Raw genomic sequence first — 26,033 nt, 5'->3', positions numbered from 1 at the left:
GTCTTTTATTCTAGCCTGGTAAGATTACTTTTCTTTGAGTCTTTCAATCTATGTATAATACCCAGAATTCCTCGTTTTCATTCCTAACAACCCAAATGTCACTGATTTCTAAAAGTTCAATTCAATTGTCTCCCTAGGGAAGCCAGTTTAAGTTTCAGCTCACTGTCTTTTCTTTAAATTCTTTTGGTAACTCCTTTATATTTTTTGCCTTATATTGATGTTCTTAGTTTTTAGTGTTTGAGTAATTCTGATAAGTAGTTAAGCCTTTCGGCTATTTTACTGAGAGTTCATTAAAAATAGGAACTTAATCTTACACCATCAGCCCCAGTAGGTGTTAAAGTAATTAAACTGGAGTAAAAGTATCAGTGAACATCTGATTTCTTACATCTTCCGCCATTCTCCAACAACTTATTTTCCAAATGCGTCTATATGGATTCCCTTCCACAGCTTCTAATTCTGTTCCTATAAAACAGCAAAAAAAAAAAAAAAATCTAGTTTAAAATTAAAATGAGAACCCCTTATTTCAATCATTCTAAAAGAAAAGCTCTAGTTCTCAAAGATCTCAGAATAAAAGCTACTGAAATACCTCCATTCACATTGGGGTCATGATACAGCTTCCAGCCTTCAAGTGTGGCAGCTCTCCATGCCTGACCACACCGTTTACAGAGTCGCTGTGCCTTTAGAAACAAGAAAGGGCAGTTGGTAATAATTAGGGTAGTAACGAAAATGTCTTTGTGCATTACCAATATGTGACAAGGTTACATAATTTATGGCACAAATGTTATAAAATATGGAGTTGGCAATTAGCAATGGCATTTTATTTTACCAACATGTTTTTATGTAGTCTCTGCTTTTGTTTCTTTTTCTATTAATCCCTTTTCTCTTTGATTTTAGGCTTAACAACAGGTGCCTATGATGCCCAGTGGCATTTAATTCTACTAGACATAACTCACACTAAAAAGTCTACTTATGATATTTTGCTTCTGCTCAAGATGACAAATACAATGTACTTAACCAGCAAGGTATATTTATGTTTGTTTTAGTTCCATCATCCCTTCCTCATTCTATCTTTTTTCTTTTAAGACTTACTTATTTATTTTGAAAGTCTGAATTAGAGAGAGAAGGAGAGAGACAGAGTAGAGTGATCTTCATTCCACTGGTTCATTCCCCAGATGGTTGCAACAGCCAGGGCAGAGCCAGGCTAAAGCCAGGAACTTCACCTAGGTCTCCCACATGGGTGGTAGGAACAAGCACTTGGGCCATCTTCCACTGCTTTTCTCAGGCCTTTGGCAGGGACTAGATCCAAAGTCGAGCAGCCAGGACTTGCCCCGGTACCCACATGGGGATGCTGGTATCACAGGTGGCGGCTTTACCACTACGCCACAGCACCAACCCCCTCCTCATGCTTAGTTCACATGGGTTGCCTGTGATCCCATTTTGAAACCCTAGGGGTAAGCACGTACTAAAAATCATCAACCAACAAACTTTCTGGAGGGGCTGCTGCTGTGGCACAGCAGGTTAAAAAGCCCCAGCCTGCTGTACCGACATCCTGTGTGGGCGCCAGTTTGAGTCCTGGCTATTCCACTTCTGATCCAGCTTCCTGCTAATGAGCCTTAAAAAGCAGCAGAAGATGGCCCAAGTGCTTGGGCCCTTGCACCCACGTGGGAGACCCAGAAGAACTTCCTGGATCCTGGCTTTGGCCTGGTCTAGCTCTGGCAGTTGCAGCCACTCACGGAGTGAACCAGTGGATGGAAGACATTTCTCTCTGTCTCTCCCTCTCTCTGTATCTCTTTCAAATTAAAAAACAACAACAACAACAACAAAAAACAACAAAAACCAAAACCTTAAAAAAAAAAAAAACCTTGCAGGAGGAGATACCAGAAGAGCAGAAGAGAGAATCCACTCTTTTATCTAGGATTGCTAGCTAATGGGAGGATGCTGAACTTGGAGCTGCTGGTGGCCATCTCTGGCACAATATGGGAGTGGCTTCCTGGAGTGACACCAGAGGGAGGTCCAGGAGGGCAGAATTAGTGTGTCGGGGAGACACAATATCCTGGTAACATTTCTGGCATCCCAGGATCCTGCTTCAAGCCAGATACAACCCTCTATGCTTCTCATTTCCAGGAGCCAATCAACCTTCCCCTTGTAAGCACACAGTGAGCTAGGTTTCCGTCACTAGAGCTCCAGAGCCTGATTAACCAGTTAAAAACTATCCTACTCCAGACATCGTTCTGAATTCATGACCTCTCAACCACACAGGAGACCCTGATGGAGTTCTGGGCTCCCAGCTTCAGCCTGGCCCAGTCCTAGCTAGTGTAGGCATTTGGAGAGTGAATCAGAGGTGAAGAATGCTTTTTTCTGCCACTCTTTCAAATAAATAAATAAATCCTTAAAAAATAAACCTTGAATTTACAACCTTAAAAATATTATGCTAGGGGCTGGCATTGTGGCATAGCAGGTTAAGCTGCTGCCTGCAATGCCAGTAACTCATATGGGTGCCGGTTTAGTCTTCAAGCACCTGAACAGTGTCATTTTCAATTAGGGTTAGACATATTCTGAACTCTTAAAAAATCATAATTAGAAATAACAGGATATATGAAGGGAATGCCATGCAACATAGGGAGGCAACGTTTGAACGGTTAGAGTGAATTTCTAAAAATCAGAGTTGTGCAAACTGCTTTCTAAAGGAATCTATATCTTATTACCAGAAATGTTCAAACAGAAGGTTAGATCCAGAAATACCATGGATGGGGTTACTGCACTGACAAAGCACACTAGGTGGCCACAAAGATTATTTTCCATGTTAAAGAGCCTATGCCTTTTTGAAATTTGATATGAAGGATACACTTGATTTACCTCATCTGTCATTCCAGCACGGATTAGAGTGAAAAGATATTTGAGTAATCTAACTTCATCTTCTCTATCCAGATCATCAAGGGGCATCTTCTGTCTTATAGGAGCATCAGGATCCTGTTAAAAAAAAAATCATCTAAAATTCCTTGTCCCTATACATATTTTAAATATCAAGAGACGAAAAATCTGTCCCAAGTTTGACCACAGAAATAAATTCATTTACAATTTAGCTAAGAAACAAGGGTATGAGAATGTCACAAGGGAGTGATTGTGTAAGTAACAAAAGGAATGATTGTGTCCAAAGAGTTACACAATCACCCCCTGCCCTCCTTAAAACAGACTCTGTTGTCCCACAATAATGCATGCCTAGATTAGGCAAGGTATTCTGAGAAAGACCACTATCCTAGCCCAGCTCACCTAACACTAAAAGATTACTTGAATTCATTCTGTCACAGCAGCTATGTGGCTATGTTAATTCTAAACAGAATTAGACCAAGATGGAGGAAGGACACGGAGAAAAAAATGGAAGGCATTTATTCTATGAATAGGCAGTATTTGCTTGGTACTTTCTGAGAATATATGGAGAGACAACTTATTAAGTACTTAGTGAAGATTAATGTCTAATGCCCAAGAAAAAAATTTAACCAGATTTCTGATAATTAAAATTCCCTAAAACAGTAATTCCCATACACTATCTTTCACATGACTTTCAACATTTAGGATAGTAAACTGCCCTCACTTTAGTGGTGAACAGCACACATGATCCTCAAGAATTTTAAATGAAAACTATTTAATGTGACTTAAGAAAGGAAACAGTTTTTATTTCAAATGTGACTGACTGTACAGTATCAATTTAGAAAATGGAAAGCATAAGTCAATTGGCTACTTTCACAAATACTTTGCAGACGCAATCATTCAATTTTGGAACATGGTCTCTCTTTGGCAAAAGGAAATCACTATTTTCTAGTAGTTAAGAGTAAATGATTTTCAGCTGTTGCTTACTACAAGGTAATTGAGCTACAATTTATTCCAAGCCCTAGTAGTTTCCGAACAATTTTTATCAAAAACCATCTTTGTTACCAAATGGAATTAGATTAATTTTTTCAATTGTTACTTATTTCTCTCTCCCTTCATTACAAACATTTCACATACCCGCTCCCCACACCCGCCACAAAGCTCTATTTCTTTACATGAGAAATAAATTGGCTCTTGTTCTTTTCCAATCCACTGTTACTCCTATTACTCATATCCTAGAATAACCTTCCTAACCTCAAGCTAATTCATAAGGCATTATTTTTTCCCCTGCTTTTTACAGAAAAAAGCTTGCAAGGGTCACTACCTTATCGTTGAAGGATTCAACCTGTAAAACCACATCAATTTGTTTTAAATTAGGCAACTTCCCATGTCTTCTTTTACAATTCAGAGGCCATGGGATATGTTGAAATACATTCCATAAAGTTCAAATTCAACTTCATTGTATTAGAGTGAAATATTCAAGAAACTAAACAAAGACCCAAAATAAGAAAAACTCTCTTAAAAAAAATGCACTTAACTCTGAAACACTTACCAATTCAGTGACAAGAGGACGGACACTTCCTATATAAGATGCTAGCTGTCGTTGCTTTAAGGTGTGCAGAGTATTTTCCCTGAAAGGAAAAGGAGTGATTAAAAAAACCTTTATTCATTTGAAAAGGAGAGACAGAAATAAAACTTGTATCCACTAGTTTACACCCCAAATACCCACAATAGCCAGCACTTGGCCAGGCTGAAGCCAGGAGCTAGGAACCTCATCTGGTAACACAGGTGACAGGCTTCCAAGTACTCAGGCCATCATCTGCAGCTTAACCACTAGATCAAAATGGAGTGGCTGGGACTTGAACCAGCACTCCAATATGTGATATGGGTATCACAAGTAGAGGCTTATTCACTGCACAAAAGGGCTGACACCCTTCTCCCTCCATCTTCTTAATGGTGTTAATGAAAAAAAATTTTTAATGATTATTTATTTGAAAGGCACAGTGACAGAAAGGAAGAGACAGAGAAATCTTCCACTGTTGGTTAACTTCTTGTACCAATACTTTACCCTTTTAGGGACTTTGTAGTTTCAATTTTGTCCAAAGTATTTGTCCCCCAGATTTCTGGATGGCTTGCCACCTTCATTTCTTTCCTTTTTTGTTTCCCCCAAAGATTTATTTATTTATTTGAAAGGTAAAGTTACAGAGAGGCAGAGGCAGAGACAGAGAAAGACAGAAAGGTCTTCCATTCACTGGGTCAGTCGCCAAATGGCCAAAGCAGCCAGAGCTGATCCGATCCGAAGCCAGGAGCTTCTTCCAGGTCTCCCACAAGGGTGGACAGGGACCCGAGGACTTGGGCCATCTTCTGCTGCTTTCCCAGGCCATAGCAGAGAGCTGGATCGGAAGTGGAGCAGCCCAGCTGGGACTCAAACCAGAGCCCATACGGGATGCTGGCACTGTAGGTGGCAGCTTTACTTGCTAAGCAAAAGTGCCGGTCCCTCCTTTTTTCTTCTAAAAAATTTTTATTTTTTTGAAAGACAAAGAGTTTTCAACTGCCGGTTTCCAACAGCTAAGGATGCTGGGATCTCAATTCAGGTCTCCTGCATGGCTGACAGGAACCTAATCTCTTGAGCCACTGCCTCCCAGGGTCCACATCAGTAGACAGCTGGAGGCAGGAGCCGGAGCCTGGCATCAAATCCAAGTAAGCCGGTATAGGCCATGGGTGTCTTAACTGGCATTTTAACCCCTGGGCTAAATGCCTGCCCCAATCACCTTTATTTTCTAAGAGACATTATTATTATTATTATTTTGACAGCCAGAGTGGACAGTGAGAGAGAGAGACAGAGAGAAAGGTCTTCCTTTTGCCGTTGGTTCACCCCCCAGTGGCCACTGCAGCCAGTGCACCATGCTGATTCAAAGCCAGGAGCCAGGTGCTTTTCCTGGTCTCCCATGTAGGTGCAGGACCCAAGCACTTGGGCCATCCTCCACTGCCCTCCCGGGCCACAGCAGAGAGTTGGCCTGGAAGAGGAGCGACCGGGACAGAATCCGGCGCCCTGACCGGGACTAGAACCTGGTGTGCTGGCACCACAGGAAGATTCGCCTATTGAGCCGCAGCGCCGGCCGAGACTCTTATTATTTGACGCACCTTAGAAATCCTTCCCTGGCCACCTGTTCCATTTAAAGTAGGACTCATTGTCATTGTCTACCCATTAACTCTGATTCTTTTTTTCTCCCAAAGAAAAATTCCTGACAATATATTTTTTATCCAACTCTCCTAATTATAAATTCCATGAAGACAGAGCTTTTCTTTTATCTATTTTGCTCACAGACTAAACAAAGTCAAAAGAGAATAAGTATTTATTGAAAGATAAGTAAACAAAACCAACATTATATGACTTCAAGAACAAAAGTTTAGGGGCTGGGTTTATTGTGCAACACTTTAAACTGCCACTTATGCCAGCATCCCATGTCAGAGTGCTGGATCAGGTACTGCCTGCTTCTGATCCAGCTTCCTGCTAATGCACATGGGAAAGCAGCAGATGATGACCCAAGAATTTGGGCCTCTGTCACCTTAAGTGGAAGACCACGACGGAGATGTAGTTTTTGGTTCCTAACTTCAGCCTGTGGCCACCTGGAGTGAACCACTGGATGAAAGATCAGTATTTATCTCTCTCATGCTCTGCCTTTGAATAAACAAACAAGTACATAATATAAATCTTTTAAAAAAATAAAACATTAATGACTTACCAATATACTGATTTTGCATAAAACTCGATATTATCAGAAAAATCTCCAATCTCATCTTTGGCAATACTCTCTAACCAATCTACCACCAGCTAGGAAAGAAAAAAAGATTAGTGACATCTATTAATATTTTATCTGTAATGGTATCCTTACTCTTTAATAGTTTCTGATTTCAAACATATTAAAGATCTGTGTAAGGAAGACAAGAGGCAGAAAATCAGGTTTACAGGCAAGAGGAGTGGTGGTAGGGGTCAGGCCTGTGCAGGGTTACATGCATATTTTCCAACTGTTAGTTTCTCTTTTTAAAGATAAATAAATATTGTGGCAAAAGAAAGAAATTTTCCTAATTCATTTTAATTAAAAATAAAAAGATCGAGTAGGAAAAAAAGTCAAGACAAAACTTTTAAATTAAAAAACCTTCATACTTTACTGTTCCTATGTTTCAAGAAGTTTAGAAATTCTAGCCATACCTGACTTTGCCGGACCAGTGAATCCCTCTGAAATAATGCTTCCACAACTGTTTTCTCACTGGCATTAACAGCCTATTAAGAAATAATTTAAAGGAAAGAAAGAAAAGATGCTTTAAGGACATTATTTCAACAGAAAGGTAAAAACCAATCAGAAATAACTGTATCTAATCATCCACACATAATAAGCATTTTACCACATACTAAATCTGTTGTTCATCTTTGAAAAACACAAAGTACAAACTGCTAGATCAATCTGCAGCTGCTTCTATTATTTTCATTCATTAATCTCAGAATTTAAAAACTATTTCCTCAGAGGTATGGTGTCAGGTAAAAATAAACAAAGATAAATGAAACAAATAAAAACTGTAATAAAGAACTAGATGAAGTCAAGAAAGGCTGGTGAAAAACACTGGAAAAGTTTTTTAAAAGAATTATTTATTTATTTGAAAGGCAGAATTATAAAAAGAGAGAAGGAGAGAGATGGCAAGAGATCTTCCATTTGCTGGTTCACTCTCCAAATGTATGCAACGGCCAGGGCTGGGCCAGGTTGAAGCTAGGAGCCAGGAGCTTCATCCCAGTTCCCACGTGGGTGGGAGGGGCCCAAACATTTATGTCACCTTCTGTTGCTTTCCCAGGTGCATTAGCAGAGAGTTAGATTGGAAGAAGAAAAGCCAGCATTGCAGGCTGCAGGTTAACCCCGACACTCAATGCTGGCCATGGGAAATATTTTTAAAATAGGTAGGAAAGGCCTCCTTTACCAAGATATATGTAATGCTAATGGAAAACAAGACAGATGAGACAAAAATAGAAAGGAACCCTTCAACAAAGTTGAAAGACAAATAAAAAAGAGAATCTCTAACATACATGAGAAAGAATAAATAGGAAAACAATATGAAAATGAGCAAAGCTATAAATACAGAATTCATGTAAGCAATATGAATGGAGACAAAATACACTCTACCTCACCAGTGATCAAGGATGTCAAAACAATGAGAAACCTCATGCCCAAGTGGTAAAATCAAACTATTACTAACATCCCATATCAGAGTAAAACCATTTTCATACATGTTAGTGAGAATATAAACTGGTACAGACAATTAAGTAGGCAATATCATAATCTCAATGTTTTACTCTCCAACATAAATAAAAAATTTATTTAATGAGATCATATCTTTTATTTAATTACAAAAATTTTTAAATGGTGAACTTCAAGATGAAGATCAAGAATCCAATCCTATTGCTAAACACATTTTTTTTAACTTGTAAGCATTTATAAAGTAAAAAAAAAATAAAACTTACAGTAACTGCGAACATATTTTCATCTTCTATTGAAGATTGTATTCTGTCTCTGAGGAAATATAACAAAATGAAAAACCCTTGTTTCATACAAATACATGAACTTATCTTTAAGCTATATGTAAACAAATGAATTTCCCATTAACATAGTCACTGCACTTTAAGTATGACATAAGTGATAAATGCCTTCTGAATCTGACACCTGAACAAAACAGTATTTATTAAAAATACATGCTGTAAAACTAGTCATTTTTTCCTATTTTTTAAAAATTTTATTTAACTTATATAAATTTCATGTATTTCATATAGGAACATAGTGACACTTCCCACCCTTCCCTTCCTCCTGCTCATGCTCCCACTCTTCCTCCTCCCTCTCATATTCCCACTCTTAATTTTTTCAAAGATCTATTTTCAATTTACTTTATACTTATAAGATTAACCCTACACAAAGTAAACAATTCAACAAATAGTATGAAGAACAAAAACACTTCCTCAACAACAGAAACAAGGGCTGTAAATGAACAACAAGTTTCAAAATGTCAATTTCACTCTAATACATTATATTTTAGGTACTCTATTGATTACCACAGATCAGGGTAAACATAGGGTATTTGTCTTTTTGGGACTGACTTATTTCACTAAATATAATGGCTTCCAGCTGCATCTATTTGTTGCAAAAGACAGAATTTCATTCCTTTTTATGGCTGAGTAGTATTCTGTAGTGTATATATACCATAATTTCTTTACCCAGTCATCAATCCAGATGTTGATGGACATCTGGGTTGATTCCATATCTTAATTATTATAAACTGAACTGCAATGAACAAGGGGGTACAGATAACTCTTTGAGATGATGACTTCATTTTGTTTGGGTAAATTCCCAGGAGTGGAGTGGCTGGATCATATGGTAGGTCTATATTCAGGTATCTGAGATATCTCCATACTATCTTCCACAGAGTCTGCACCAGCTTACATTTCCACCAACAGTGGATTAGGGAACCTTTTTCCTCATATCCTTGCCAACATTTACTGTTTGTTGATCTCTGTATGAAAGCCATTCTAACTGGGGTGAGATGAAACTTCATTGTGGTTTAATTTGCATTTCCCTGATGGCTAGTGATCCCAAACATTTTCTCATGTGCCTGATGGCCATTTGAATTTCTTCTTTTGAAAAATGCCTGTTCAAGTCCTTTGCCCATTTCTTAACAGATTATTTACTTTGTTGAGTTTCTTCAGCACTTTATAGAATCTGGATATTAATCCTTTATCAGTTTCATAGTTTGCAAATATTTTCTCCCATTCTGTCGGCTGTCTCTTCACTTTGCTAAGTGTTTTGGAGTACAGAAACTTCTCAGCTTGCTATAATCCCATTTGTCTATTTTGGTTTTGAATGCCTGTGCTGCTGAGGTCTTTTCCAAAAAGTGTTTGCCTATACCAATGTCTTGCTGAGTTTCCCCAATATTCTCCTCTAGTATTTTGATGGTATCAGGTCACAGTTCAGATCCCTGATCCATTTTGAATTGATTTTTGTATATGTGTAAGGCAGGGGTCTTATTTCATACTTCTGCATGTGGAGATCCAATGTTCCCAGTATCATTTGCTGAAGTGACTGTTCTTTCTCCAGGGAATCATTTTAGCTCCTTTGTCAAAAATTAGTTGGTTGTAGATGCATGGATTGATTTCTGGAGTTTCTATTCTGTTCCAGTGGCCTGCATATCTATTTTCATGCCAGTACCAGGTTGCTTTGATTATAACTGCCCTACAGTATGTCTTGAAATCTGGTATTGTGATGCCTCCAGCTTGCAAAACTAGACTTTAATGGCTACCCATTAATGCATACATCTTCACATATGGTTAAAAATAAAGAGATAATATGAGTTTCTCCCAACATCTTCTCATTAACATGAGAAAACAACAGAATGAGAGCTGAAACCACTCAGCTCTAAGAGAAGGAAAATTTGGCTAATATCTTTCAAATTTCCTTATTACATAGTTTTATCTGTCAGTTCTTATTCTATCCTCTCCTATGTACTGCTGTATTTTTAACATTTTCTTTAAATATACATATTCCCATCTTTCCTCATAATTCACTATAACGAACATATTAGAAATGCTAAATAGCAGACCCCTATTTCCAAGCATACTCTACTCCAACTTTTAAAATAATTCACCAATTGGTTCCTTTCCTTATGTTTACTTCACTCATGGGTTCCACACAGCTTTACCTATACAATGAAGCCAGCAGTCTCCACGTAACCATCTCCTGCTGAAGAAGCCACAGCATGCTGGCTGTTTTTGAAAACTTCTGAAGTCCAGGTGTTGCTCGGCTCACTATTTTACTTAATATGTTCACCTGAATTAACAATACAAATGTACAGAGGTTACTTTCCTACAATTCCAAGTAACAAATAACTGTATTCTTTAAGTCCAGCGTTAAGGCAATATTTTATGTAACACAGAGACATATTATAAATTCTTCTTATCCTGCTTTTTAACTGAATGTATTATAACATTCCCAGTAGAAAATGGAGCAAGTTGTTTATGTAAGTATACATGTAAAAGTTTATATATTCTAGATCTCAGATTCAACAATAGTAGTCTTAGGCACATTTTTTTCCTCCCTGTATATTTAATGAGAGGATAAGCTGAATCAAACCTTATATGACAAAATCAAAACATGAGCCAACACAGTAGCAATGAAAATTTAAAAAGAGAAATCTTAATATTCAATTGGGAAGTTTTCCCATGTAACAAATCAAGAAAACTACTTTCCTATGAGTGTTACTAAAATTTTCATTTCTACACAAAACTGCACCAAAGTTTTCTTGTTACAGAAATTTTTTAAAGATTTTTTCATTTACTCGAAAGACAGGGGCTGATGCTGTGGCGCAGTGGGTTAATGCCCTGGCCTGAAGCACCAGCATCCCATAGCTGGTTCGAGACCGGCTGCTCCACTTCCTGTCCAGCTCTCTGCTATGGCCCAGGATAGCAGTAGAAGATGGCCCAAGTGCTTGGGCCCCTACACCCATGTGGGAGACCCAGAAGAAGCTCCTGGCTCCTGGCTTCGGATCAGCGCAGCTCCAGCTGTTGCGGCCATCTGGGGAGTGAACCAACATATGGAAGACCTCTCTCTCTCTCTCTGCCTCTCCTCTCTCTGTGTAACTCTTTCAAATAAAATAAATAAATCTTTAAAAAAAAAAAAAAAAGAGTTAAACAGAGAGATCTTCCATCCCCTGGTTCAGTCACAACATAGGTGCAACAGCCAGGGCTGGGTCAGGCTGAAGCCAGGAGCCAGGAGCTTCATCTGGGTCTCCCACATGGGTGCAGGGGCCCAAGCACTTGGGCCATCTTCTGATGCTTTCCCAGGTCATTAGCAGGGGACTGAATAGGAAGTGGTGCAGCTGGGACTCAGACTGGTGTCCATATGGGAAGGTGGTGCTACAGGCCACAGCACAGGGCCCAGAATGGTAGTCTTAATCCTTTGTGGGACTAAGGTGAATGTGAAAATTTATTGTCAGGTATGAATATTCTCTCCAGAAACATGGACAAAATTACTGACTAGGTGGCTAAGAACCCAGGGTAAGAGAAACTTCTCAAAGGTTATGACTAGTATCTCCTTATTAAGAAGTAGAAGTACTATCATTCAGACCATGAAGAATCATAACAGGTTTTCTTATCCTCCCCACCCCCCAAAGAAAAAAGTTTTCGTGGGGGTTGCTGTTGTGGTGTAGCAGGTAAGGCCACTGCAGGCGACACCAGCAACCCTTTTGGGCACTGGTTAGAGTCCTGGCTGTTGCACTCCTATCCAGCTCCTTGCTAATGTGCCTGGGAAAGCAGGGAGGATGGTCCAGGTGTTTGGGCTTCTGCACCCACGTGGATTAACCTACTCCTGGTTCCAGAATTCAGCCTGGCCGAGCCCTGGCGGTTGTGATCATTTGGGGAGTAACCCACCAGATGGAAGATCTCCCTCTCTGTAACTCTGCCTTTCAAATACATAAAATAAATCTTAAAAAAAAAAAAAAAAAAAAAAAAGTATTCTGCCAGCGTCGCGGCTCAATAGGCTAATCCTCCGCCTGTAGCGCCAGCACACCAGGTTCTAATCCTGGTCGGGGCGCTGGATTCTGTCCGGGTTGCCCCTATTCCAGGCCAGCTCTCTGCTGTGGCCAGGGAGTGCAGTGGAGGATGGCTCAAGTCCTTGGGCCCTGCACCCCACGGGAGACCAAGATAAGCACCTGGCTCCTGGCTTCGAATCAGCGTGGTGCGCAGGCCGCAGCGGCCATTGGAGGGTGAACCAACGGTAAAGGAAGACCTTTCTCTCTGTCTCTCTCTCTCACTGTCCATACTGCCTGTCAAAAAAAAAAAAAAAGAAAAAGAAAAAGAAAAGTATTCACAAACTAATGCCTTAACACTAGCTTTATTTATTTATTTATTTGCAAGGTAGAGTTACAGACAGTGAGAGGGAGAGACAGAGAGAAAGGTCTTCTTTCCACTGGTTCATTCCCCAGATAGCCGCAATGATTGGAGCTGTGCCGATCTGAAGCCAGGAGCAAGGAGCTTCTTCTGGGTCTCCCAACTGGGTGCAGGGGCCCAAGCACTTGGGCCATCTTCTACTGCTTCCCCAGGCCTCAGCAGAGAGCTGAATCGAAGAAGGAACAGCCAGGACTAGAACCGGCACCCATATGGGATGGTGGCGCCGCAGGAGGAGGATTAACCTACTGCACCAGGGTGCTGGCCCTTAACACTAGTATTCTAAGAGTGCAGGGCTGGCACTGTGGCATAGCAGGTAAAGCCATCACCTGCAGTGCCAACATCCCACATGGGCTCCCACATGCTCCTCTTCCGATCCAGCTCTCTGCTATGGCCTGGGAAAGCAGTAGAAGATGGCTCAAGTCCCTGGGCCCCTGCATCCACGTGGGAGACCCGGAAGACGCTCCCGGATCTTGGCTTCGGATTGGACCAGCTCCGGCTGTTACAGCCATTTGGGGAGTGAACTAACGGATGGGAGACCTCTCTCACTCTCTCTCTGCCTCTCAAATAAAATAAATAACTCTTTAAAAACAATAAGTAAATGAAAATAAATAAAAAAGTGCTCTGAGGGGCCAGCGCTGTGGTGTAGTGGATAAAGCTGCCACCTATTGCATCCACATCCTATATGGGCACCAGTTCATGTCCTAGCTGCTCTTCTGATCCAGCTCTCTTCTGGCCTGGGAAAGCAGTAGAAGATACCCCAAGTACTTGGACCCTTGTACCCATGTGGGAGACCAGGAAGAAGTTCCTGATCAGCCCAGCTCTAGTCATTGTGGTCATTTAGGGATTGAAGCAATGGATGGAAGATGTTTCTGTCTCTCAAATAAATAAATGAAAAAGTACTCTGAATGCAGACTGGGATTTCAGTGCTTTTCTGAGATGTCCACCTGGTCTATTAGGTAGGTATATTCCTTTCATTAAAGTTTACTTCAATATTAAAAAAAAAAAGTGTTATCTATACTTCTCAATCATTGTTAAACTCACTTGGAATCCTGACTCCACTGATTCACTGAGTGATTGTTAGGGTTTCTGTTATTTACCCAATTTTTTTTTAAGAATATTTATTTATTTATTTATTTGAGAGGTAGAGTTACAGACAAGGAGAGAAGAGACAGAGAGAAAGGTCTTCCTTCTGTTGGTTCCCTCCCCAAATGGCCGTAATGGTCGGAGCGGGGTCGGAGCTTCATTTATCCAAAGCCAGGAGCCAGGAGCTTCTTCCTGGTCTCCCATGCAGGTGCAGGGGCCCAAGCACTTGGGCCATCTTTGACTGCTTTCCCAGGCCATAGCAGAGACCTGGATTGGAAGAGGGGCAGCTGGGACTAGAACCGGCACCCATATGGGATGCTAGCGCCGCAGGCGGAGGATTAACCTACTGCACCACGGCGCCGGCCCCTAACCAATTGTTTTTATAATAGAACAATTCAGAGATGGATAATTGGAACTGTTAAATGCTCATGAATGTTGGCTAGCAAGATTATTATCTCTATTGCTTTCAAATCAATAGCGTCTTGAAGCCTTTCCTCCTTTTTAAAAATTAGATGTTATTTTTCATAACAGATTTAGGTTCAAAGCAAAAATGCCCAGAGAGTAAAGGACCCAAATAATCCCGCCCCACCTACACACAGCCTCCCTCATGATCACTATCCTGCACCTGCTCTCATCAGTGACACTTCTTTATCACCTAGAGCCCAGAGTTTATGTTAGCTCACTCTGGGTTTTGACAAATACCTAACAAGTATCCCATAGTTTGGTATCATACAGAATAATTTCATTGCCCTAAAAATCTTCCATGCTCTACCTATTCATCCTTCCCTCTTCACCAACCACAGCAACTACTGATCTTTTACCATCTCCATGGTTCTGCCTTTTCCAGGCTGTCAGTTAGCTGGAATCAGCACAGAGTTTTTTCAGACTGGCCTCTCTCTTAGCAATATGCATTTTAGATTCTTTTGTGTCTCTTCATGGCCTGATAGCTCATTCCTTTTCAGCACTATTCTACCTACTGGATGTATCAGTTTATTCCTTCACCCACTAAAGGGTAACCTAGTTGCTTCCAAGTTTTTGTGAATAAAGCCACTATAAATATCCATGTGCAGGTCTCTGGGTAGACTGTTTTCAATTCATTTGAGTAAATACCAAAGAATGGCATAACCGGATCATATAGTTAAGAATATATTTAGTTTTGCAAGAAATGGCCAAACTGTCTTCCAAAGTCGCTGTTTTGCTTCTCATTCCTATTAGCAATGAATGAGGGCTCCTGTTGTCTCACATTCTCATCAGCTTTTGGTGGTGTTTTGTATTTTTGCCACTCTAACAAGTGTGAAGTAGGATCTCATTTTAATTTGTAATTCGTTAATGACATATGACATGGAATAATTTTTAACACATCCACTTGATATCTGCACATCTTTTGTTCATTTAATAGCATTATTCATTTCCTTATTGTTGAGCTTTAAGTGTTCTTTGTAGGGAGCCAGCATGGTGGACAGTGGGTTAAGATGCTGCATGCAATACTGGCATCCCACATACAAATGCTGGTTCGAGTTCCAGCTGCTCCACTTCCTTCCAGCTTCCTGTTAATGTGCCTAAAAAGACAGCAGTGGGCACCTGTCACCCACGTGGGATACCCATATGAAATTCCAGGCTCCTGACTTCCATATAACCCAACCCTGGCCATTGCAGCCATTTGGGTGGAAAAATCTCTCTCTCTGTCTCTCTTACTCTGCCTTTCAAATAAATATAAGATTCTTTTTTAAAAAAATTGATCTGGTTGCACTCTCCGCTATTTTTGCCACTAAATTCCTACACATCCCCTTTCAGTACACAATAGATATTAGCAGGTTAATGCTGTTTAGCAAACTAAAAGTACTAGAGTTTGATGACAGGGTGAAATCAGCTCACCTGACTAACACAAATGTTTTCATACTCTTCCACAAGGTCAAAAACTGTAGTTGAAGAGTGCTTCAAAAAAGACTGCAGGAAATCAGAAAACATACTCATGGATGCTAAAATACATTAAAAAGAAAAGGAAAAAAGAAAAGTTATAGGACATACTTTTAGGTAATTTTGCTTGAAAAATTAAAAACATAGTTTTTAAAAAGAATTTACCACTGTAAAGAAAGAAAATTTACCATTGTAACTATTTTTAAGTGTACACAGTTCAGTGACACTAAGCACATCCACAATGTTGTGCTACTATCACCAACTCCACAACACTCATTCTTACCTTGCAAAACTATAACTCTACCCATTCAGCAATAACTGCCAATTCCTCACTATCCCCAGTCCCTCGCAACCACCATTCCACTTTCTATCTCTATCAATCTAAGTATCTCATATAAGGGAGATCTATATGATCTAGTCTGTCCTATTTTGACTTGCTTATTTCATTTAGCAATGTCTCAAGGTTTATCCATGTTAGCAGGTGTCAGAATGTCCTTCCTTTTTGGCTAAATACTACTACTACATTTTATGTAAATAGCACACAATGGATGGACACTCAGCTGCTTCTACTTTTTGGCTACTATGAACATGAGTATTTAAATATCTCTTTGAAATCTTGCTTTCACATCCTTTGGGTATATATGCATAGGCAGAACTATTGGATCATAAGGTAATTCCTCGTTCAGTTTCTTGAGTAACTGCTTTACTATTTTCCAAAGTGGCTGCACCATTTTACATTCCCACTAATAGTATACAAGGGTTTCAATTTCTCCACATCATTTTCAAATTCGTCATTTTCTCCGTTTTTTATAGACCTCCTAATGGTGTAAGGTGGCATCTCATATTAGTTTTGATCTACATTTCTCTAAAGATAAGTGATTTCACCTTTTCACGTGCTTACTAGCTATTTGAAAATCTTCAGAGAAACATCTATTCAAAATTTTTGCCCATTTTCTGAGTTACAGCAGTTACAGGAGTTTTTTTTTTTTATTTTTTGGATTTAAGCCCCCTTTCAGCTAATTTGCAAATATTTCCCACATTCCACAGGCTGCCTTTTCACTCTGTTGATTAGATTCTTTGAGGCGTAGAAATTTAAGATTTTGGCATAGTCCAACTTATCTATTTTTTCATTTGTAACCTATTAGTCTTGTAAGATCCCAAAGATACAGTAGTCATTAATGTTTCCTATTTTGTCAACAATTTTAAAAATTGGGCCACATTTTAAAGCATCTGAATTACATTTTAAGCACAGCATAACAAAATGGCTAAGAATTACAGTAGCTACTCAATGCTCTGTTCAGGTAAGGGAAAATGCATTTGCTCTACTAATATTTGAGTTCTCATCCTAAAATTGAATTCTTGTATTTTACAGAATAAGTAGGAAGTATTTTTGGGGAACCCAAGATTCAAGTATGTATTACTGCAGACACTGCAAGAAAGTGGTGGTTACCATGGTGTTAAGGGCAAGGCTCTGGAATCAAACTGTTTAGTTTCAAATCCTGGTGCCACTACTTCCTAGCTGGGCGATTTTCTGCAAGCCAGTTAGCCAATCTGAGCAGTGGTTTCCTTTCCTCTAAAATGAGAACAATCATTCTAACTATGTAATGGATCTTGGTAAGGATTCCAGGAGTTCATATTCAGAGAGTGATAACCACACAATTAACATCCATAAGGTAGCTGATGATGATGATAAACTCAAGAACATGATATGTAGGTACACAGACACTAAAAGCAAATGGTCTTGTACAAAAGGAAACGTTAGTAACAAACCTAAAACTAGCAAAGTTACAATACTTTCTGAAAAAGCAGCACTGCTGTCCAGGTTAAAGCTCAACACATCAGCAGTGTTAGATTACAGCTAAGCCTAACCAAAAAGGTAAGTTCCTTTGGTGGCACAAATAAGAATACAAATAGGAGACCTGCAATGATCCAAAGGCTGCTGTTTACGCTAACAGATACAATGGCAAGACGCTGCTGACAACCCAGGAGGGCTTCTCAGGTTCTCACACTTCCAGAGACAGCCAAGAGCAAAAGCAATTCGCACAATGACAAATATACAGACAGAGGGAAGACCCAGCAAAGACTTCCCTGATAGGAATTGTCCTCCCATGGAAGGAAAGAGGAAGAGGCCTTAGAAAAAACCAACCCTGCAGATATCTGTACATTGGATTTCTAGCCTCCAGAATTGCAAGAAAATAAATTTCTGGTTTTTTAAAGCCATCCCTCCCTTTAAAGGAAAAAATAAAACCATGACATTCAGGAACAGGAGAAGAAAACATCGTGACATTAGTCAGGAGAAGAACCGCTTTATCGCAAGGCTCCAAGCCACTTTACCAGCCTCGCCAGGATCATCCTCACGTAGCATGACCGCGCTGAGATTCACGTCCTCTGTGACACTGTGGGCGTCCACGCCTGTGTACAGCCCTAAGCGCTGGGATGAGAACGCAGCCGCCCAGTTACTGTCATCCAGATTGGTTATCTTGGAAGGAAAAAGATGCAGAAAGTGATGGAGCTATTGTCACTGAGTGAACAAATGCTTCAAAAATGAATAAGGTTCAACCACATTTTAAAAACATTACTTCTGTGTATTTTACTTTTAAAAGAAGCCAACAGGGGTTATTATGTTAGGGAATTTATGGATTTTTAATGTTTTCTTCTTTGTATTACTCCATGCTTTTAAAAAAGTTAGTAAGGATTACATTTTGTAAAATTAAGCTAATATTAGCAGATAAAATTAAGCCCTACTTCGTAAGTACTGTAAAGGATGGGAGAACCAGTTTTCTTCAGCAGTTAAAAACAGATGAGGGCAGGTATTGTTGGTGCAGCTTGAGATGCCAGCATCTCACACAAGAGTCATAGCCACTCCACGCTTTTGATCCAGTTCCCTGGGAACACGCCTGGGAGGCTGCAGATAATGGCCCAAGGCCTTGGGTTCCTGCCACCCACGTGGGAGACCTGGATGGAGTTCCCGACTCCTGGCTTCAGGCTGGCAATCCTGGCTATTCTGGGCATTTGGGAACTTATCCAGTGGATGGGCAATCTCTCTGTCTCTCCCACTGTCTTTGTCACTCTGCCTCTCAAATAAATAAATAAATAAATATATATATATATATATATATATATATATATATATATTTTTTTTTTTTTCCAAAAAGATGGAGGGGGCGGGCGCTGTGGTATAGCAGGTAAAGTTGCTGCCTGTGGTGCTGGCATTCCATATGGGTGCCAGTTCAAGTCCCGGCTGCTCCACTTCTGATCCAGCTCCCTGCTAATGTGTCTGGGAAAGCAGTGGAAGATGGCCCAAGTCCTTGGGCCCCTGTACCCATCTGGAAGATCTGGATGAAGCTCCTGACCCTTGGCTTTGGCCTGGCCCAGCCCTGAGTGCTGCGGCCATTTGGGGAGTGAACCAGCAGATGGAAGATCTCTTTCTCTCTCCGTCTGCCTCTCCGTTTCTGTAACTCTGCCTTTCAAATAAGTAAATTTTTTTTAAAAGTTTTTCCAAACCATGCATGAGCAACAATAAAAATGTTATCTTTAGATCAGTTTCCCCAAGATAAAAAGCTAATGATGGGTTCTAAGACACAATGTATAACAAAAGGCTTGGCCAATTTATAGCAGGTGCTTGCTTACTGGCTCACTTCCTTCTCAGTACTCATCATTAGTGCAGGGTTCAAGCGGAAAAATCGTCAACAAGAATGGCTCACAATCAAATCTTGGTAAGCAGATAGGGTAAAAATATTAAACAGCAAATGATTCAAGTTCCTTTAGGAAGCCCACTCCTCATGGCTAATATTAAAACGGGCCAGGAGGGAGCCTTTGCGCAGCAGTTAAGCTGCTGCTTGGGATGTCTGCATCCCGTATTAGGGTGCCTGGGTTCACCTGCCCCGGCTCCACTCTCCATTCTGACTTCCTGGGAAGTAGCAAGTAATGGCTCAAATGTTTGGGTCTCTTGACACCCATTTGGGACATCTGGATTGAGTTCCAAGCTCCTGGCTTTGGACTGGCCCACCCCTGGCCATTGAGGGCATTTGGGGAGTGAACTAGTAATGAGAGAGCTCTCTGCTTTTCAAATACATAGAATTTTTAAGTTATTTATTTAAATAAATTGGGAGAATACAAGGAACTTCATAAAGTTTGTAAAAACATTTATTATGAAAAATTATGCATGGATTTCAAATTATTTTGTACCAAAGTAATTTTTAGGGGCCAGTGCTGTGGCGCAGTAGGTTAAAGCCCCGGCCCGCAGTGCTGGCATCCCATTTGGGTGCCAGTTCCAGTCCCAGCTGCTCCACTTCCAATCTAGCTCCCTGCTAATGGGCCTGGGAAAGCAGCAGAGGATGGCCCAAGTCCTTGGGCCCCTGCACACACGTGGGAGACCCAGAAGAAGTTTCTGGTTCGTGGCTTTGGATCAGCTCAGCTCTGGCCGTTGCAGCCATTTGGGGAGTGAACCAGCAGATGGAAGACCTCTTTCTCTCCCTCTCTCCATCTCTACTTCTCTCTGTAACTCTTTCAAATAAGTAAAATAAACCTTTAAATAATAATAATAATTTAAAAAAATTTTTGTTTTACCATGAACTTTTTGAAGTATTCTCATACTTTTGATGATTAAGTAATTTCCAAGTACTTTATAATACACATTTTCTCCTGTGCTAGCCTTTAAGAGTGCAACCTTTTTACCATTAACCTTGCAGTGCTGAAGCAGTACAATAAATGCCAATTTCTTTTGCTTAAATTCAGAAGCAGCCAATTCATTCATGTTTTAAAGTAGAGTAAGACACACACTGACAAAATAAACCCGGTACATTAGTATAGATGAGGGTACTTTCAAAAGTTCATGGAAAATGCAATCAAAAGATAAGTATTTTGGTTCAAAAAATACTTTAAATCTATGCACAGCTATTTAATAATATATATTTTCCATGAAATTTTTGTTCAACTTACTTTTTTAAATGCTTATTTTCTTTATTTGATAGGCAGAATGACAGAGAAAGTCAGGCAAAGATCTCGTCTGGTGGTTTACTCCCCAGAGTCCTACTAATAGCCAGGGCTATGCCAGGAGCCAAGAACTCAATGCGGGTCTCCCATGTGGGTGGGAGGGATTCAACTACTAGAGCCATCAAGTGTGCCTCCCAGGGTGCACGTTAGCAGAAAGCTGGAGCTGGGATGGGGCCGGAACTAAGTCAGGCACTGATATGGGATGCAGGCATCTTCACTGCTACGTCAAATGCCCGCCTCTCCAGCAATTTTCCAAAGATGCTTCAGTTTAACAATCTAAAAATTCAAATGACTGCCATAAATTTTAAAGACAGATTTAACCTTCTGTGATGAGAAGTTTAACACACAAAAGCATCCTTCAGAAAATACTAATTCAGAGAATTTCGTGTGTGCATAAAAATCTCTGTGCCTTTTTAGTCAGCACAGAGCCAAAGACAGGGGAATCATTTTAATTTCGTCCACTACTCCAATAAAAACCATCTGTGTCCTTCTCAAACAGAACTCATTCTTTTTTGTTGGGGTATTTTTAAAAATTATTTATTTGTTTTATTTAAAAGGCAGAACAACAGAGAAAGCATAAGACAGGGGGAAGGGGGAAAGCGGAAAGAGAGAGAGAGATTTTCCAACTGCTAGATCCCTCCCCAAATGGCTCCAAAAGCCAGATCTGTGCCAGAACAAAGTTAAGAGCGAGAAAGAAACTCCATCTGGGTCTCCTATGTGGGTTACAGGGGCCCAAGTACTTTGGCCATCAGCTGCTGCTTTCCCAGGCAGTTCGCAGGGAGCAGGATGGGAAGCGGATCAGCAGGGACTTGAACCAGCACTGATACAGGATGTCACCATTGCAAGCAGAAGCTTAACCTGCTGCACCACAACGCTGGCCCTGTAGAGTATTTTTAACAAGTCAGTGAAATAATTTGCACCACAGCAATCCCTGAAGTGTATCTCATCTATTTGATTCCAGAGTTTTCTCTTATTCCCTCGTTCAGAAAAATAAACTCATATTCTTCTCGTGTGCTCTTACCACACGGATCATTTCTGTGACTGGGTGTGGGGTTTCCCCACAAACCAAGTGAGCGGTCAGTCCTGCCGCACACAGCGGCTGGGCATCCCCTCATTCGGTTCAGTTCTCACACTAACTGGAGGTCCTGCCAAATCAGGCTGAGACACGGAGTCTGTCTTATGATATCCTTTATCTACTACTCATGCTACTACTGAAGCTCTTCTGTGCTTCAAAGCAGGGTATGGTTTTTACAGCCATCAGAAACCAAGCCTCGAATGTATTTATTTTGGTTAGCAAACTGCCACATTAAAATATTTTATCTGCATGTAGATGATGCAGCTGTCACAGTCTCTACTTGTGACAGGAGATACTTAAGGGCTTTAGTTTTTCAAGCGTCTAACTCATTATATCAATGCATATAATATAGAATTACATTTATGATGAATATGACTTCAGTTTTCATTAAAAGGCTTTTGACGTGGGGCCTGCACAGTGGGTAAATCCGCCACTTGCAGTGCTGGCATCCCAGCTAGTTCGAGTCCTGGCTGCTCCTCTTCTGATCCAGCTCCCTGCTAATGTGTCTGGGAAAGCAGAATTAGATGGCCCAAGTCCTGGGGACCCTGCACCCACGTGGGAGACCTGGAAGTAGCTCTGGGATCCTGGCTTCAGATCGGCGCAGCTCCAGCCATTGTGGCCATTTGGAGAATGATCCAGCGGATGAAGTCCTCTCTCTCTGCCTTTCTAATAAATAATCTTTTTTTTTTTTTTAAAAAGCTTTTAACCAAATATACTTGTATAAAAAGGGAGATGTTTTCAGCCCCATTTTTCCACTTACCATGGACAGATTTCCCAAGAACCCTGAAGACTGTGTAAGTCGAGGAGACCTCCCTCCTGTTCCAAGGATGCAGGAAACATCTGGGTGCTTTAGCAAGCTTCGGTTCAGTGGAGTAACTACAAACCAGAGATTAGTCAAAAGAGCCCAAGATGCACAAGCATTCATCATCAAGACAAAGCAAGCCAACAAACAACAAAGATTTTTCAGTATTCAATCATTTAGATCCTAACTGAATATTTTCAATATTAACATTTCCATGAAACGAAAATATAATCTATTCTAACTTTGAGATTATATTATTACTGAGCCCACTGGGAAAATGTACCACAAATAGAGATATTTTCATTATACAGTAACTGAATAGTTTAAAAAAGGATACTTATTTTACAATGAATTTTTTGTATGATAATTTTATAAAATATACTGAGGTAGTATGCTGTAGCAGGCCTAGGCTTTGGAGTAAACAAACCAATATTTGAATCCTGGGTCCATTATTTACATCCTTATTATCCATATTAACTTCTTGAAGTCTCATTTTCAGTCTTGGTAAAACAGATAACAAAAATCTTACAAGGCTGTCGAAATGAGCTGGGAGTTCGAGGGATAATCTGATTTCTTGGTGTGGTATTAACAAAATTTTCATCTTGGGATGTTCGAACTATAGGAAGAGTTAAGAAAATTTTCCTTGCAAAAAAGAGATCACTAAAGTTAGAATTAACCAAATTTTTACTACACAAAATACATGAATACAGTTAAGAACAAGGTGTTTTATAGCTACCATTTAAACAAGTAATTCCTCATGCCATTTAAATTCTCGGATGTCAATATTAGGTAACTACACATTGACCGAAGTGTTCTTTGATTTCAAATAAAAAGAGAAAATTTCATCTCAGCAAAAGCTTACTAAAATATGATAGCAGTAAAACAGAACATCTTTGTTTCCAGGAAAACATAAATTTTAATCTCATTGAACTTCAGCAATATATTTATCAAGAACATTATGTGTGAAATGAACAAACCTAATTTCTACAGCATTTTATTATAGCTAATACTGCTCACAAAAAGAAAATTCTATCACACTGATTCTAAACATACCACAATCGGTAACGTGATGCTTAAAATGCAAAGGATACTTAAAACTCTCTTTTGAGCACTCTGTTTCTTGGCAGTGCGTGTCACCTCTGCCTCTCGGATCACAGGGGATGACAAGTCTCCGAAGCCACCCCTAAAACAGTATAATCAAGCTCGGGTAAATGAAATGACAATGCAGCATGCACAAAAGGTCTATCAATAAGAACGGAGCAGGAGCCCCCAGGTCAGCCCAGGGATAGGTCACTCCAGCAGCTAAGTCTTGGATCTCTGTTGTTTGCTGAGAATGCCCTCTCAGCTCCGAATCCTGCTTATTCCTCCAAACCCCACTTTAAGGTCCCCTGCACAAAAACTTGGCTGACTGTCCAGCACTATGCTATTTTCTCCTGGGAATTTGTTTTAACACTGCTTTAGATAATTGCGGCATCAAGGTAAATCTTTTCTCTCCCTGTTGGAATACGGAATTCCTGAATTGCAGGAACCATCTCCTGAAAGGATCTTCTGCAATCTCCCAAACGCAGTCCCGCCTGTCTTACACAGGAGGCTGCGGTGGGATCACACGCGGTCGACAGTCTTCTGGAACAGTCACAGCCATACATCGCCCCCCTAAAACAGGTACCGCCTTACGACCCTTCGGCTGCACAAAGCACGCACTCTTTCACGTCCGCACATTTCGGAGCCTGTTTCTTTTCCAGAGACCCACATGCGCGCGCTGGCTCACAGGTGAACACCTGCTTAGCCCTCAGCCTCACGGGGGCTGGAGACACCAGGTCCGCGAAGGTGACCTGGCTCTTCCACTTGGTAGCTTCCTAGCTTTCACCGAGTTACTTCGTCTCTTTAGCCCCAGTGTTGCCCATGATGCTACTTCTGCTCCTACGACTGCTCTTCAGATTAAACAAGCTAACAGAATATACACCGCTAGTCCAGCGGCTGTCACAGAGGAGGCACCGTGGGGATGTTCTGCGGACTAATAACACCAGCTAGAACGTTACCTTGAGAGGTCTTCCCGATGACTTCCCGAGACGGGCTGTTACCTGCTCCATTTTCCCCACAGTGCACTACAAAACGCTTATTCCTTGACTTGGCGGGGTTATCGCTGCCACTACACGACGAATTCCCCGGGGCCAAGGACCTTGAATAACTCCTCTTTCTCGCAAGACGGCTGCCACCGCGCCCAGGTCGTAAGGCGAACTCGGTACCTATCTGATGCTGGCTGAGATCTCGGTGCCGTCGCCGACCAGCTTCACCGTCTCCAGCGGATTGCTCGGCATCTCGAAAGCACGGCCACCACCTACCCCGCCCACCCGCGACACCAAAGACGCTGCGGGAAGGCACCGGACAGATCGCAGGGTCGCGGCGCGAGTTGCGGGACGACCATCCACACCCCTTCCCCAACCCACGCCGAAAGGCTTTCCTCCGTCAGGTGCCGAAATCTCCCGGTCCGGGAAAGGCGTCCAAGGACCAGCACCCTGGACCTCTTCGGCTTCCTCCCGGAATCTGGTTTCATCTATTTCGTTCCGGCAAGAGCAAGAGGGACAAGACTCCCAGCCCAGCTGTCACCCCCAAAACTCACCTGTCCATTTTTACAGCCTTCTCCACCCAGGACCTCGCCAACTCGGCCTTGGGTTAGCCACCGCGTTTCAGCCTTCCCGCTCTCCGGAAGTAAATCCTTTAACCCGGAAGTATACCCTTGCCAAGAGAGCCCTGGAAAAAAAAGGGTGCGGGAGAAACATTGTTCCCATCTTGCGCATGCGCAACTTCCGTTTAAGCGAGCGCAGGCGCGCGAGAGGGCGCAGAAGGCGGGGCCTGGCCGAATTTACCGTGACGCACGACCCGCTACGTTGCCTGACCGGCATTTGTGGGCGTGGTCCAGGCGCGGTAGTATCCTACCGGGAATTGTGAAATACGTTGATAGTCTGGGACAATGAGAGCTCATTTCCTGGTTTTCTCTTCGAGAAGGAACCTGGCCTTGGAATTCAGTTGTGCTGGTTCTGCCCCGCACCTCACAGGTTCCTGGGTTTCTCTGTGCGCTCACTTCTGAATTGTGTGAAACCCCACAGTTTTTGAAACTGTTTTACATAATTGCTGTTTGCCCTTTACTTGGTATTTTTTTCCTTACTAAAGAGAAAAGAACCATCTGTCTTAAGAAGTCGAAAAACAAGCATAGAAAGTGACGGTATTGTCCTCTATTTCAAAGTGCTGTTTAGGCAAATTAATAAGAATAATCATGTAGGATATTCTGGCCCTGAAAAAAATTAGTCAAGATT

General features: G+C 41.1%; 1 protein-coding gene across 2 annotated transcripts in view; it reads right to left on the bottom strand.

Annotated features, from left to right (window-relative positions):
• Nucleotides 1–25,516, bottom strand: part of NUP107 (nucleoporin 107) — a 42,072-nt gene extending 16,556 nt beyond the window's left edge. The window contains exons 1-14 of one of the 2 annotated variants that reach the window (XM_008256765.5): nt 25,340–25,516; nt 23,811–23,902; nt 23,249–23,335; nt 22,678–22,793; nt 18,182–18,326; nt 15,806–15,909; nt 10,603–10,730; nt 8,381–8,429; nt 7,082–7,153; nt 6,615–6,703; nt 4,421–4,499; nt 2,857–2,970; nt 587–677; nt 386–462 (exon numbers count right to left, since the gene is read on the bottom strand). In XM_008256765.5, the coding sequence (XP_008254987.1) occupies nt 386–462; nt 587–677; nt 2,857–2,970; nt 4,421–4,499; nt 6,615–6,703; nt 7,082–7,153; nt 8,381–8,429; nt 10,603–10,730; nt 15,806–15,909; nt 18,182–18,326; nt 22,678–22,793; nt 23,249–23,335; nt 23,811–23,902; nt 25,340–25,347 (1,251 nt within the window). In that variant the 5' untranslated portion in view covers nt 25,348–25,516. The remainder of the gene's footprint in view (nt 1–385; nt 463–586; nt 678–2,856; nt 2,971–4,420; nt 4,500–6,614; nt 6,704–7,081; nt 7,154–8,380; nt 8,430–10,602; nt 10,731–15,805; nt 15,910–18,181; nt 18,327–22,677; nt 22,794–23,248; nt 23,336–23,810; nt 23,903–25,339) is intronic. The other variant, XM_051846421.3, reaches the window with a different exon arrangement.
• Nucleotides 25,517–26,033: the final 517 nt, after the last annotated feature.

The sequence above is a fragment of the Oryctolagus cuniculus genome, chromosome 11 (genome assembly GCF_051225735.1).
Source record: "Oryctolagus cuniculus isolate XC-2025 breed Fujian yellow rabbit chromosome 11, ASM5122573v1, whole genome shotgun sequence".
Lineage (NCBI taxonomy): Eukaryota > Metazoa > Chordata > Mammalia > Lagomorpha > Leporidae > Oryctolagus > Oryctolagus cuniculus.
The sequence above is the reverse complement of the archived record's forward strand: the minus strand, read 5'-3'. Positions and strand labels throughout refer to the sequence as shown.